The 15,871-nt window shown below is 47.1% G+C and overlaps 2 protein-coding genes across 2 annotated transcripts; one reads left to right on the top strand and one right to left on the bottom strand.

Annotated features, from left to right (window-relative positions):
• Positions 1 to 3,291: 3,291 nt before the first annotated feature.
• On the top strand, positions 3,292 to 8,346 carry LOC100118939 (homeobox protein goosecoid). Its single transcript, XM_031924490.1, has 3 exons — positions 3,292 to 4,322; positions 5,333 to 5,625; positions 8,033 to 8,346. Exons 1-3 carry the CDS (start codon positions 3,863 to 3,865, stop codon positions 8,264 to 8,266), a joined length of 987 nt encoding a protein of 328 aa, XP_031780350.1. The 5' UTR covers positions 3,292 to 3,862; the 3' UTR covers positions 8,267 to 8,346.
• Positions 8,347 to 9,258: 912 nt separating this feature from the next.
• Positions 9,259 to 13,447, bottom strand: LOC103315718. The gene is made up of 8 exons (XM_008205957.4): positions 12,971 to 13,447; positions 12,719 to 12,902; positions 12,492 to 12,663; positions 12,092 to 12,410; positions 11,650 to 12,030; positions 11,138 to 11,582; positions 10,759 to 11,075; positions 9,259 to 10,697 (listed from the first exon to the last, which is right to left on the bottom strand). The coding sequence occupies exons 1-8, from the start codon at positions 13,297 to 13,299 to the stop codon at positions 10,094 to 10,096; spliced, it is 2,751 nt and encodes a 916-aa protein (XP_008204179.1). The 5' UTR covers positions 13,300 to 13,447; the 3' UTR covers positions 9,259 to 10,093.
• Between the last annotated feature and the right edge of the window lie 2,424 nt (positions 13,448 to 15,871).

The raw sequence follows: 15,871 nt of genomic DNA, 5'->3' as shown, positions 1-15,871 counted from the left end.
TTCGAGCCGCGATTAACGTGCCGGATTAGGATTAAACCTGGCAGTGATCCGCGTGCATTAGCTACGCACGACCTGCGCCTGCGATTCTCCTGCTCCGGGATATACTTCGTGCCCGTGTGTATGTGTGTATGTATGGGAAGATGGAGAGAGGGAGATTGTATTTATGTTATTACGGAGCACAAAGAAATATGGTAATGTGATAAAGCGCGCGCGCGCGCGCGGAGAGGATGAATTTTTTGCGCGATGGATGTACCTATATCTATATATAGGTATACGCGAGTGTGCGCGTGTGTACGAGTTGTAAGTGTAGATGTGTAGGGTGATTCGTTCATTTTTGAGGGATGAGCGAGAGAAATATCATCGTTTAGGACAGCAATAACTAATAGTATATATAATAAATAACTACATGATGCAGCATTCGGCGATTCCAGTTATATATTCCAGCACGAGTAGCCCAAGAATACTGAGCTCGCAGAGACTATAGAGATAAGGAGAGTTTATAGTCAATGCGGAAAGGCCAGTCCAACGCTGTACTATCATATAACTCGGTTCTACTTCTGCGACTGATCCCATATGCTCGGCGCACATCTCCGTAAACCTGCGCGTTTATACCCCCGAAGCCATCGCACGAGGCGTGTGCCGATTTCTACACAAAGCATTATGTATAGCATGTAATAGACGAACCTCAGCGACACTTCCGGATAGTACAATACATTATACAAGTATATATAGCAGTTCGTTCGCTAAGAAAGCACACACGTATGTAGAGCGGATATTTGCGTAGGGAATCGAGCCGATTCGAGGGTTAGCTCGGGGCTGTGCCTCGACTCCTCTGAGCGACCTTAAGTAAGAGCAAACTGTATAGGTATATACGCCTCGCCCCTCGACCATCCCCTATATATGTACGTCGATCCGGTTGGCTCGCGAAAGAAGTGTCGTATATAGGTGAATTAAACACAAATATGTAATGTATTCCCGCCTCGCGTTTCTGTCTCTCATTCACCGAGGCTGTAATGCGCATTACAACGGTTTTAGATCATTTGACACGCGCGACCGATCTCATACTCGGACATTTGAATAATTGAAAAGTGGATATCTAGCTTTCGCTTCTATAGTAAATATGCTTTGATGCAGATATTTGAGAATAATTAGTTTCGCATTACGATTTCATTTATACAGCTGCAAAACATTTTTTTCAAACTCCTTTCATTCTAATCAAAGAGATTTAAACTCAACAACAATATAACAACGCTTCAAAAAAGTCGAGTCTTCCTCCTCGATTCGCGTCTCTCCGAGCTCGCCTCCTAATTAAAGCTTAATTAAGCCTCGCGTGGGTGTCTGAGACGACACCGCGCCACAAAGCGACATCATCGCAGACGAATCTTCAAAGGCATAATAACGCGTCCAATCGCAGCCTCGCTAGCTGCCCTCTGCAAAGACGCGTAATACGAGCGATCGAGCCCCCGATTATCCTCCCGTTCCTGTCTCTCTCTCTCTCTCTCTCTCTCTCTCTCTCTCTCTCTCTCTCTCTCTCTCTCTCTCTCTCTCTCTCTCTCTCTCTATGTCTCTGCGATATATCACTCCCTACTCTTCTATTCCACGGATATATACATACAACTACCCCTACCGAAGTAGAGCTTTCCCCTTCGGTACGTCGTGACGATTACACGATATACGCCCACGCGACGCGACGAGAACACTCCTACCGCGCCGGGGATTCCCCTCTTTCGTTTGCTCAGCTCGCGGAGGGGCAGGGAGAGAGGATGCGCTACATAGCGGGACTGAAGCGAAGGGAAATTGATGGAGGTATGGATTTTCCGGCTGTGCGTGAGATAATATGATGGCTCGGAGATTTGGTCGGATGTGATAAGCTGGAGAAAAAATAAGCTGTTCATTTGGACCGGTCTTTGTACCCTACTACCGGTTAATCGTAGCGGCGATAGGTGGCGCGTGGGCGCTTTTCCGTTTCCCACATCCAGATTCGCGTGTCTATTTTATAAAGTAGTGGGGTGTACTATATATATACTACGCCAAAGCTGGTTGGGTCGCTTAAACTATAACTGCCACATTGCAACTGAGGAAAAAGTTGCAGAATAGTTCTAATTCTTCTTATAATAAGCAGAATAAGCTGAACATTGGAGCACACTGTGAAAGAAGGCTTAGCTTAACACTGCGAAGCCCACACAGCTCATACTACTTACATTTACAAAAGTAAATTTTACACTTTTTACAGCATTATACTACGCAAACTTCCGCTCTACCCCCATAACCGGCCGAATAATATAAACCCGAAGAGCATATATCGCAGTAGGACCCGCGTAATCCATCCTATATCCAAAAATCGCCATCAGTACATCCCATATCCTCTGCATACAGCACAGGACCCTATATTATAAAAATGCGCACGCACGGCAACGAATTCATGCGCTCAGTCATGCGCGCAAAACGCGCAACTCTGGCATTTCTCATCAGCCATCGGATTCGCGCAATAAATAGATATTTGCGCTCCCTCCCTTCCTTCGCAGCGCAGTGTGTGTACCTATAGCAGTGACATACAGACACATCGGGCTCTGTACACAGGGAAAGAGAGAGAGAGAGAGAGAAGCTTCCCGATACGGTGGAGGGAGAGAAAGGCGCCGAGAGAGTCGGATGGGCGGAGCTTCGAAGGGACACGCCTGTGTGTGGGATATATTGCACGCGAGAAGAGAGGTGCAACGGAGGACTGCGTTTACGCGCTGCTGTACCTTTTTATCAGGCGCTTATGGGCTATTGTGCAGGTAAGTGTGCGGCTTGTGATATTATGCGCGGGTGGGATGGTTATCTTTGAGCGAGGAACGATTGTGCATTGTAATTTTGTTTTAGAATGCGGTTTGGTTCGATTTTTACGCTTGGAAAACTTTTTAAACGCTTTATTTTATAGGAATCGTCATGGGGAAAATTTTCTGTTATCATTTTTCACTCTAAATGCAAAGTTGAAAATCTGGAAGTAGAACGTTTAAAACCTATACACTTTAAACTTTACAAAAGATTAAAGGCAGGAGATTAATTCATGATGCATTTTAATCTTTGTAAAAAGATTGAAATCAGGCAATTGAATCATGCAAAGTTTAAAGTCTATAAATTAATCTCTTAATAGTTAAAGTTTAAAGTTTGGCTTTCAATCTTCTATAAAGTTTAAAATGTATAGGTTTTAAACCTTCTACTTGCAGATTTTCAACTTTAGGTTTAGAGTGTTCCGCGCTGAAAATAATTAATTCTCAAAAGATAAAGACTTATCTTCTACTAATTCATTCATCCGACCATCACCACAATCATCAGCAAAAGAAAAACTAATAACTAATTCAAAAGAAAGCCTACACCTCCAATTCCGAATCAAGAAAAATCAGGAAAATCTCCTCGATGCATCCACTGCATCTCTCTCTCCCTCATTTCAAGGGTAGCTCCCCCAACGCCCCGCCTCCATTTCTCCCCTCTCCGAACCCCGAGTCTCGCAGCCAGCAGAGTCGCGCTCGAGAGAAAATCTCTCTCTCTCTCTCTCTCTCTCTCTCTCTCTCTCTTGGAGGGAGAGTTTCCAACGGCCGAGCAGACCATCAGAGAGAGACTGCATCCCCCCGTGCGTGGATGCAACGCAGCGTCCAGTTCTGATCGGCATCTCTCGCGACTCAGTGCTACCCCGTATAAACGCACCGACCGACGGCACACAGTGTTTTTCCTCGAACCATGAAAAGTTCGCCACAGAGAACGAAGTGAATCCAAGTGCAGCCGAAATGATCGATCAGCTGAACTAACTCTTGATAAAGCGTAAAAAACCAAACGAAAAAAAAGCTCCCGACACTCAAAACTCAGGCTGCCGACGGGTGCAATGGTCGAGAGCAGTAGCGGCGGTTACGGCAACAACGCCGGCGACTCGTCCTCGCGTTCGCCCATGACCGACTCGTCGCCGCCGCCTCTTCCATCAACTTACGGTCAGCTACTCTACTCGCGATCGCCCGAAGCCGTCCTCGGCATATCCCACCACCATCACCACCAGCCGTCGCATCAACGAGGAGGAAACGTCAGGACTACCACGTCGTCGTCGTCGACGTCAGCCGCGTCGCTCTTCACCATCGACAGTATTCTGGCGCCGAGACCGGCGAACATGGGAAACGTTCCGGCGGCCGCGGCTGCCGCTGCCGCTGCCGCGAGTTTGCAAGCCGCTATGCAAGGAGGCAGCGAGGGAAGCAACGCGAGAAACGTCGCTGCTGCCGCTGCCGCCGCTGCCGGGGTTCACCCGCTGCAGCAGCAACTGCATCATCTGGCTTTCACGTCCGCGGATTTTCTCGGTGAGTTTTTGCATTTTTATTTATTTTTATTTTTTTTTTCAAATTTTCTTTAAAATCGAATGTCCTAAAGTAAAGTAAAAAACGTTCAACCCACTCGTCTTCAAAAGCGCAAATCCCCTTGTAAACTCGGCGCTCCCGAGAGAGAATCCCCCGTCACTCTCGCGGCGGCAATCTTCTTAAAACACTCCGCGGTTATGCCCCGTCTAGCACAGCGAGAATTTCGTCCGAGCGTGAAAAAAATATACACTGCACGAATCTCCAGGCGTTAAAGCCTCGACTCGGAAATTCCTTGATTCTCCGCGTAAACCGCAGCGCGAAGGCATTTCAGCCCTCGAAAACGCGAAAAGAGGATGGGGTTGCGGATCCTTCGGAGAAAATCCCCGGGGAGAAAGATTCGTCGGCCGCGAAAAATCTCAGCTCCTCTGCTCTCGAAGCGACGCGGAATTGTGTATCGGAAAAACGCGGAGAGACGAGAGACGCGGCAAAGGTCGCGAGGATTTTAGGGTTTGGAGAAAGAAGCCGCGGATTGATCGGGTCGAGGTGCATAGGTCTGACCTAAATTTAATCTGAACAACTTATTTAGCGCGCGTTGAAATTAAATTGAATTATTTTTTAAAATGTTGAAAAAAGCTTTCCAGCGATAAAAGCTCCTTGAAAAATCTCAAATCCGGAGCTTGTAACGCTCGAACGGCGCGAAATCCTCCGTGAAATACAGCGCGCGGCAGTAAGTCTCCGCATAAAAATATTCTCGATGCTGCGAGAGAGAAAAACACTGCGCTACTGTACTCGCACTAAGCTGCTTTCATGGCCTCGAGATTTTTCGCAAAACGTCCCCGGGGATCTCTCGTAGTCGCGCGGTATTTTCCTTAGTGTATAGGCGCACCCTTGGCTGCTATTAGTGCTGGGTGAGCTCGACGCTTCGGTCGAATCGCGTTTAGGGGACGATTTTTTCTCGATAACGAAACTACAGCAAAAACTAACGAAAAACCACGCGTCTCAATATTTTCCAGCCGCAGCATACCCAGGCCTGTACCCTGGCGGTTACGTAGCGGCGATGGCAGCGGCTGGTGTCTCCCTTCACGGCCAGCCGGCTTTCTACCACGGAGCACACCCGTACCAGCTCAGTCCGAGCGGTGGTCCCGGCGTCGGTCCTATGGCCAAACGCAAACGTCGACACAGGACCATCTTCACCGAGGAGCAACTCGAGCAACTCGAGGCCACCTTCGACAAGACTCACTACCCCGACGTTCTTCTCAGGGAACAGCTGGCGCTACAGGTCGATCTCAAGGAGGAGAGAATAGAGGTGCGTTTTTTTGTTTTAACTTTTTATTGAATCGGGTAGAACGAATCGAATTAGAGTCTAGACAGAGTCAACGGCGCCGACATATTTCACGGTGAGAGCAATCCGCTAGACAGTAAACACAGGCGCACGTGTTATAAATTGTGCGTGACCAGGCCGATCGTCGCCGAAGCTTTTACCCGTTGAAACTTAATACTCTTAGCCCCTAACTTTCGTCGACGGAGAGAGACAGATCAGAAAAGTAATTTGTCGTCGTTTGGCTCTCTCTGTTGACTCTTCCTTTTTCTCCAACCGCACACACACACACACACGCACACACACACACACGGCACTCGAGAGCAGGGAAAACTTTAAGCCCGACGAGACGCTTCGTGGAACTCCACTCGTCGAATTGCCTCTAAATATTTGAGACTCGCAGAGCTCGAGAATTTTATTTCACGATTAACGCTGAATACCAAGGCGGGCGTGTATATACCGATTAACAGGGTTTTCCGGCTCGAATATATATTATTATTATACGTGGATAAACAAACCATCGTCACGCTTAATTCCGCGTATCAGGCGTTATAGATTAAAGGCTTTGATCCGCGGTAATGCGAATATCGGCTCGATCGCGGCGCTTTGTTCGTTCATTATTCAGTAGATTACGTCGCGTCGATACAAGCGTATGTATATAACGAGCGATTGCAATATTATATATGTACGCCGAACGGCGCGCGATCCTTTGTGTAAATTTCGAGCGTTTAAATAATCACGTTATATACGCGGCTGCGGCGAGCTTCTCTCTCTCTCTCTCTCTCTCTCTCTCTCTCTCTCTCTCTCTCGAGCTTTCGCGAAAATCGTTACGCCTTTGTCACACCCTTCGACGACGGCGCCACAATAATGCAAATCGAGCATAGGTAAACCGCCCCTGAACACTAAGGAAAAAACGCGCGCGCGCGAACGAAGCCCACTTCGCGGGGACCACCCATGTGTAGGCCTCTATACAATAGCTGGAAAAATCCCCTTTTCTCAAGAGGTTACGGCAGCGGAGGCAGACTCCCGAGACAACACGCACCTGCCCGTGTTCTCAGGTCGACCGCATCGCTGTTTGCCGAGAATTAGTGAGAGACGCGACTCGCCGCGGTCGAATAAAGGGGGAAGTACTACACATAGGATGTATAAAGATAAGGCGAAAGAGAGAGTGAAAACGGCTGTTTGCGAGGGATGGAGATAAGGCTGTGGATATACTTCGCGGAAAGCTGTGTATGAGGAATAAGTTATACACGATGCGTCAGGTGGATATCCGAGGGTAAACAGCGAGCGCTGCGGATTGTTTTGGGTCGTAAAATTAAACGTTTTTTTTTCTTACTCTTTTGGAAAGCCGTGATTCGTAAGATGCTGCAGGCTTAGGAGCGAGATAAGAGATTTTCTGGGAGTTATGTGTAGGTGCGGGGAAAAAATTCGGGAAAAATTAGCTCTCAAAATAATATAACGCCACTCGACAGTCGACTAGAGAGAAAATCCCGGGAAGAGAGAGAGAGAGAGAGAGAGAGAGAGAGAGAGAGAAAAGGTACTTTGGAAAAACAGAGTCGAGAGGGATGAGACGAAAAAAGAATAACAGCAGCTGTTTTCTTGGTTTTACCCTGACTATGTAGGAGGGATCCGCGCTATACCCTACAGAAGAGCGCGTTTTTCGCTCGCGGTCTGGATGAATAAACATAATCGCGTATTTGCGTTTCCGAGGCTATAACCGCCGCGCGAGTGTGAATAAGAGCGGCTGAAACGCAGTGGGGGAGGATATTTAGAGATCGAAACTAGTTCACACTCATTAAAACAAAACGTAATCGATCGATTTTTCGAAAAAAAATCTCACGCTTCTCCCCGGCAAAAAGCAAACAGCGAATCCGTTGCAAATCGGGCAACAGAGGCGCAAATTTAAACAAACCCCTCGCGTAACCTTCCGAGAGCCAATATACAGAGAGAGAGAGAGAGAGAGAGAGAGAGAGAGAGAGAGAGAGAGAGAGAGAGAGAGAGGGAGAGAGAGAGAGAGCGAGACTGAAAATGTATATAACGTTCGGTCGCCGCGCGCGCATTTGTACGTGATCCGTTTTCTCCTCACGCCTGTCCGAATCGATTTCCAAGCGCCGGAGAATCAAAAGCCGAGAGGCGCCCGCGCACCCCTTGGCATAATAATCGACTCCCGTTCCCATTATACATACGTCTATGTGTATAACGCTCTATTCTTTCGCTATAGCCTACATACGCGCGTTTCGTAAGTAGGTATGAGAAGATTCTTTATTGAGAAATTTTACTTTAAGCGTTGTTTTATTTATACAATTTTTTTCAAAATAGATGGTTCGCAGTATCAAAAAATAAAAATTTAAAACCAACCATCGCATAACAACCTATCCCTCGCTTTCCGTTTCAGGTCTGGTTCAAGAACCGCCGAGCCAAGTGGCGCAAGCAGAAGCGCGAGGAGCAGGAGCGACTTCGGAAGCTTCAAATCGAGCAACGCAGCCGAGGTGGTAGCGGAGCCAACGAGGCGGTCAGCGTCAGCCCGTTGCGCGTCTCCGCGGCACACTTGGCCGCGAGTCGACAGCAGCAGCAACAGCAACACTGCACCGACCACGACACCGACAGCTCGGACCTCGAGGTCGCGTAGTTGAGGACGAGCGACGATCGATCTTCAGGTTTTTCTCATTGACGTACGTGATGATGATTTCGCTTTTGGGAAGAGTCTGCGATATATATATATATATATATATATATATATATATATATATATATATATATATAGTATTACGCGTTGCTTGCCCGAATTTACCAAGTAAACTCGGAAGCGTGCTTAGCGGCGCGAGAATCTAATAGCGTTTTTTGTATAAAATCCCAGCGCGAGTATTTCCTCGATTTCGATATTGGATGGTATATAATAGCGTTTTCTATGATCGGTATTCAATACGTATATACACGACGATATCGAAGTTCGAAGGAGGTACCAAATAGTCGCGCGTTTCTATTATAGGTAGTCAAATGCTGAGTTTTAGCCTTTCTTATGATCTCTTGTTTGTTAGAAAAAATGGAAGATAATAGAGGTCAGGCACACACGCGGAGAAAAAAATCCTTAAAATTCGACAATCGGTACGTTCGTCCCCCTCGTAGATGGACGCTGCAACGAAACAACGCATTTTCCACGAAGCTTTTAAACCGTAATTATCGTTTTCAAGGATTAATTAATCGAGAGAGATAGATGCAATATACATGTATTATAAAGCGGAGAATCTTTGGTTTTGCGCTCGACGCAAGCGTTGTTGAATGGAGAGGCGATTTTTTTGTTGTGCAATTATACATATAACCCTTCGATAGAGAGAACGTTAGACCAGTGAGGAGAGATGCAAGTGTACATACGAGTTTAGCCCTGTAAATAACGAACCTTTGTAAATACGATCGAAGTATACGTGTGCGTGTGTATGATAAAAGTGAGCGAAAGTCGTATACGGAGCGATCAAACGAGTGATAGTAGCGTAATAGTGAAAATACGAACAAAATCGTTTCGACGATGATTAAAGTTACTCACACGTACGATTCGTCCCTTTTTGGATATGTTTAGCGCGAGGGGAGAGGTGTATTTAATAAATTTAATGAATCGTACAATAATACAATTGATTTCGTTGATTTATTGCGACCGTCCTTTTCCGATGTCCTTTGATCACCGTAATTTGCACTTTTTAATTAACTTATTTTTTTTTCACGCTTTTCACACAGAATATTTTCAACCAAGCAACATTTTCCAATGAAAAAAAAATAAAACATCCAATTTTCAAGCTTCGATCCCGACGAACAAAGAGAAAACCCTTTCGCCGACTTGACGTCTCGCAGCCACTCGACTAATCTCCTCTGAGAACCTCGTCCACCTTTGCGTTAATTCCGCGCAAAACCGTTTAAAGCCCGCACGAAACCAGTGCACGTTCCATCGCGCCCAGCGTCAAGTCGTCGAAATGACCAGCGGCCACTTCTCGCTCATTCATCCCTCTCTCTCTCTCTCTCTCTCTTAGCTCTCGGAGTGAGCGCAGAGGTATACATACAGCGGAGGAAAACTTGGTCAAAGGGGATGCCCCCGCGGGCTTTTCCGGCTTGACCTAACCGGCTGCAAAGTGGATTATGTTTGCCGCCAGAAGTCATTGTGGTTCAATGAGGTGAGAGGCTTTGCTTAATTTCCTCAGGCTTCGAGTTTCCCTGCAGCTCCGCGATATGCTGTGTACAGTCTAATGAGATGAGCGAGGGAGTGAGTGTTTAACAACTGGAGAATCGGAGCTTCTTTGTCGCTGGATTGGTTTGATTCTTCGGCTGGTTATTATGCGGCGATCAGCCGGTTTTTCGAGTTCTGGCTCTGCGAGAGAGGATTTCGAGTCCCCGGAGGGATCGGGTTAACTTGTAATTACGGGGTTAATCGATGGGAGCTCGCCTTTCTCTTTTTTATTGCCACACGCGGCTAATAGTCCCTCTTCGAGCAAACGGTCCTATCGTACTTCTTCTTCTCCTCCGCCGAGGGCCTTCTCCCCCTCTTTCTACCCTTGCTTCTCTCGTTCTCGAAGGGACAGTCTTTTCGCGAAACCCCTACGTCCTCGGGACACTTCGTCTTTTTTCTCCCACTACACTCATCGCCTTGGACGTGCACGACCCTGCCGATCTCCAGAGGCCTGAGCTCGAAGCCACTGCACTCGTTCGAACCGATCAGCAGCACGAGGCATCTCACGTAATCTTCGAAGCACGAGACTCGGAGCAGGTAGGCGCTGCCGTGTCCCCGCTCGAAGACCGGCGGCCCGTAAGAGCCGACGTCGCAAGCGTAGTAGGCGCCGCAGTGCTTGAATAGGCCCAGGCAGGAGTTTTCGCAAGTTAAAACGGCGAACCGGTGATTCTGGAAGAGCCGTGTGAGAGATCGCCAGAGACACTGGTCGCTGCGAACGAAGAGGCGTCCGGTGATCGGGGGATCGGTTGAGAGATCGAAGCGAGTCGTGCCGATCAGGAAGTGGTCGGTAGGGTGAGATGACCAGTCGTTGGGGTCCGGGAACTTGAGTCGTCGGTCTGTGTAGAATCTGGGAGAGCGAGAAGAGTGAGTTAGAGGATTCGAGATTTAGAGGCATTAGGATAACTCACTTATCGCCACAGACGACGACGGCGTTCAAGATCTCGGCGCTCCAGTACTCCGGCGCGTTGATCAGCGACATGCCGGCGCAGACGGCGTAGCAGGCTTCGGTTTGCCTGCTGCGATTTTCCTCGGCGAAGATGCGATCGGTGATGTGAATCTGGCCCCAGAGTACGTACAAACGACGGGACTCGATCACGTCGAAGTGGTGCCACTTGGTGATGTCGGGCTTTCCACACTCTGGTATGTTGGTCTTGCTTGACGAGGATTTGGACCAGGTGATTTTGTAGTCCTGCAGCCAACTCGGCTTTTCCATCTTGTCGTTCGACTGCGAGAATCGTAAGAATTTAATTTCAAGAAAAATTTGTAATAAACAAAAGGAGCTCTCACCTTGTCATCGTTAGGTGCGATTCCACAGGGCATAGGTGACAGTTTGGCCAGAGGATCGAAGGTACACAGATCGCTTTCCTGCTTCTTCACGAGCTTCAGCTTCGGTTTTCTCGGACTACGCTGGTACAACTTAACGTTGTGAATCTGACAGGTATGAAAGATCAACTGGAAGATCTGTATCGTGAAACCCTTGGATTCTTCCGAGATTTTATTCGACGCAGTGGATTTTTTCTCCTTGTCTTCGCTCTTGTCACCGCTTGCTTCGTAGGCGTAAGCTCTCAGCATGAGAATCATGAGATGCCTCTTGAGCGAATCCCTCGTGCAGAACTTCGTGATCGAGGCGAAGCCAGCGTCGTTCCAGAATCCAAACTTGTCGCAGCGGTAGGGGTTGTAGAGGTACCAGAAAGGGCCGTCTTGCCAGAAAGCTAGAGCGAACCTCGTCGTTCTGTAAGTGATAATCAAATACATTAATATTCTCGATTATTCAAGATTAGAAAACAAAATTTTCTTACCTGATGACACAGTTCGTAAACTGCATCTCCAGCTCGTCGAACCACTTCTCTATCATCTTCGTGCCTTTGTGCACTGGTAGCTTAAACTCGTCCTTTTGTTTCTCAACGCCAAAACCCGACCTCGCGAGGGTCAGCTCTTTTCTAGGTCGTTGCCTCTGCTTCTGTAGAGACTTCTCGACGTACTTGAAAGACACGTCCGATACTACGGGTACGTTCTTGAGTTCCTGGACCAGTTCGAGTTCCACACTATACCTGTAGTTGTAGACGAGAACGTCGTCGAATCTCTGGTTAGGTTTGACGTTCAGGTAGCCGATGTGCAAAAACAGCATCCAGGCGTGCTGGTAGATGTAGTCGATGTTGGCGCTCCAGGTGAATTTGTACCTACGAAGTCAACGGTTAATCGACACATTTGCCTGAAGAAGCTTAAAAGAAGTGTGTATACCTGAGCTGCGTCTTCGTCAACAGCGCCACGAGAGCCTGATACAAGCAGAACTTCCAGGTCGTTTCGCGAGTCCGCTCTAACTCAGCCAAGTGCATACCGGTCAGTCCTCGAAGACAGACGTTGGCGTAGGTCCTCGGGACTCCCTTTTTCGTCAGCAACTCAAACGTCACGTAGTCACCGTCGACGAGACCGGGATGTTCACCAGAGGCTCGGTCTATCAGAAGAATGCTGCGTTTCTTGGGATAGGTGTAAGGGATTCTCGCGTGGACCAGCTCCTTTTGATGCGCCAGCTCTTGGAGTCTTTCGTCGTCGCTGGATTCTTTCCATTAGCCAAAAAAGAATTTCGTAACTATAAAAAGATGATTAATTGTTTTCTAATGAATTGAAACAGTCTTCTAACCAGGCGAATCCACCTCGTCAATCTCACAGGGCAAAGCGCCCGTTTCTTTCATCCTCTTCTTCCTGGCAAGAATCTTCTGCTCCCTCACGATATCTCTTTTCGAACACGGCCACAGCTTCGGCCACTCGAACTCGCTGTCTTCCCTTATACTCATCGCCGAAGAATCTGTCAACTGGAACAAACTCAGCTGTGATAAAAAAAAATGAAAATATTCAACAGTCACTAACCTTAGGACTACCGTCGACGAATCCACGCCCCTGTACATTGAAGGCGTTGAACTCGAAGCGCATCGGTGTCTCGGCATCCGGCAATCGAGGTATGTCCGCGGGCTGTTTTCGGCGCTTCGCGCAACCGAATACGCCGCGCGAATCTCGTTCCATTTCGGCGCGTTTCGAGGCGGCTTCCGTGAATCTGTAATATTTTCCGGGAACGTCGTTGGCAATTCTTCAAAATCGAGGATTCTTGGAGCGAGTACTTACGTCCTCATGTAAATTCGCCACAAAGCTTCCTCCTCGCACTCCCACTTCTGTGGTTTCGCGCATTTTTTGGCCTTTGGATCTTTCTTTTTCGAGCGTGACTTTTTCAATCGCGAAGGAGAAGCCGATGCCGGCTTGCTCAGCGTGACGCTTTTAGTTCCTGCGGCTTTGGGTGCGACCGATGGTGCTCTACTTATTGTCACACTTTTGTCTCCTATCGCCGATGGCTCCTTGAGAAATTCCGTGTCCTCGTCAGCCGCTGCTTGCGCGACTTCGTCATCTGGAGTTCCTGTGATGTCCTCGGTTATTTTCGAAGTTCCGTCGTCCTCCATTTTTTTAATGTATTTTTTTTTAATTTTGAAGAACAGTAATTAACTTAAAATTTCGTTGTAAAATTCGAAACGTTCACATTGTTTATAACCAAAAAGTCATCGTCCTACATTTTCTAGGTTACCAAAGCTCTCCCAAAAAACAAAAACAAATGACAAGCCTCATAACAATAGAAATCAATCCACTCTGATAAAACCTCCCAATCCAAAAACATCGACACACCCCCAACAATCACCCCGTATCACACTCTCCCGATAATTACCCTATATAACCTCGTTAACTCGCCCAACTTAATTTTCCCCTCCGAACAAAAATCCCACCACCGCCACCCCTGCAAAGCGAGCACGAAATCGTTCGAGTAGTAAAACTCAAAGCCCCTACCACTGCATCCCCATAAAAGACGCGAGTAAAGGGCGCAGCAGGGCGCGCGCGATTTTCTAATTATTTTCAAGCGAAGCCTTACAGACGGTCCAGGCAATCGGGCGCGCGAAGCCCGCGGAGTGACGCAAGATTTTCAAAGTGTTTATAAAATTACCGCGATTCACGGCGGAAATAATGGGAATCCGTTCAGTGGCCGCTCTCAGAGATGAGGGGCTCTCGAGAGAAAAAGAGAGTTAGAGGGTGAGTTTCGTATACTTATATATATATATATATATATATATATAGAAGAGTCGAGCTGCTGCCGCCGGCTATCGATTAATCGTTATTGGATTTGGGAATTATTCTGATATTTTTCCCAAGACTCTCTTTATCATGTCCGATGAGAACAAGCTTTCGTCGTATTATACATGATAATTGAAATAATCATGCCGTTACACACACACACACACACACACACACACACACACGGAGAGGAGTATAGCTGTAGACTGAGTCCCGGGGGATCCGACGCCGGATTTGTGCAGACGCTTGAGGGCTGCTTCGGCGCGCGCGCGCCGGGGACTTTGCTTTTGGATATAGAGAACAAATTATAATACGCGAACTGGGAAATGCTATTACACTGCGCTGTAGCGCTGCGCGCAATATTGTCATTAGGACGGACGTACCCGCGTATACTCCTGTGCACTACTGTGTGTCTCTCGGGTGTATTATCTCGGGCAAAGCGAAATTAATATGTTCTATTATACGATGCGGCGGCTATCGGAAACCGAATGCGCGCATAGGCGAACCCGCGCGCTAGCGGAGCATCGGGAAATCACAGATGCCCTGGGCTTCGAAATTCGCGCACTGCTTATGCTTTATTATTGTTGTAGTGTGAAAACGTGTGCTTTGTGTATATAGAGGAACTCGACGAGTTATATGGTTTTTATAAGCTTATATGTTATAGAATATATTATAACGAAGAGTCTATCGCGCAAAAAAGGGCAATAAGGCACTTAGATTGATTACACGGCTGAGCGGAGCGAGCAGACGAAAGAACAACGGGTAGACAAAGCTCGCTGAAACTTTAATGAAGTATACTTACACACAGCAGCGGAGAAGGAGAGAAAGAGAATACGGATGGGCGATCGGTCGCTCGCGAAACCCCGTCAAATCTCGAAAGAGCGAATAAACAAGCCGTTTCACTTTGTACTTCTCATCGCGGCCCTCTCAGTCGCTGTTTTCTATTCTCTCCGAGAGAGCGCAAAGTTTTACTCCGGGGAGAGTTTGCATTTCTTCCATCGTCGTGCCGAGTATCCGTTTCACCAACTCTTGAGATGTAGATGTATGTGTATAGTGAAGCGGGGATTATTTTAATAGCGCATCGCAAAGGAAATCTTTTTTTATAAAGTATATAGCACAATAGATAAAATTCGCGATATTACACAACAAGTTAAACGAAAAGTACGGAGTTTCTATTACATCGCATTGTCGCCTTTGATACACATCGAAGCTTTTTTTCCCGAACTTCGAGAGCGTGTATCGTAGAGAAAAATTGATTAAAATAGCCGTTTATTACTATCGCGATTTTTTTGCCAATTTGATTGACGCGCGCAGCTTTAATTAATTTCCGCCTTGCAAATACGCGCGATAAACGTCTCTATGCTCGCTCTATATACAGCGATCGCGTCAACGCCGACTCTTTTTTTTCCATTCGGCGTCGCGTTTATACGCGAATTTTAATTAGAAAAATCATCGCCCAAGTGCCGTGTATTTATTTTAGAGCGCGTTCGATTCGAAATATAAAACGCCCCCGCGCGCGCGCGATTCTCCGGCTATGTGCGTTATTTGTTTAGCTGCACGCGCGCGCGCGCGAGCGGCCCTTAAAAATAATGCAAAATATCAGTCGAGATGCGCTGCAAAAACGGACTGAATTAATTTACGGTATCATATGAATAATAATGCCATTTAAAAATTTTCTGAATTCGATCCAAAAATAGGTTTATCATTCTATGATAAGAAAATTAAAAAAAAATTCTCTCAAGCCTGCCCCGCGCAATCAATTAGTTTATTAATTAAATCCAAGTATCGCGCGCAGAGCCAACGAACGACAATTAATAATAACGAGCTGCGCCTATTACGAAAACCCGCAAAAAATCGTCGTGAATTTCGTTGACGATACGACAGCACTATAGGTATAATTGCGCATCGCAA

Source organism: Nasonia vitripennis, chromosome 2, assembly GCF_009193385.2.
Source record: "Nasonia vitripennis strain AsymCx chromosome 2, Nvit_psr_1.1, whole genome shotgun sequence".
Lineage (NCBI taxonomy): Eukaryota > Metazoa > Arthropoda > Insecta > Hymenoptera > Pteromalidae > Nasonia > Nasonia vitripennis.
Note: the sequence above shows the minus strand (reverse complement) of the source record. Positions and strands in the feature narration are given on the sequence as shown.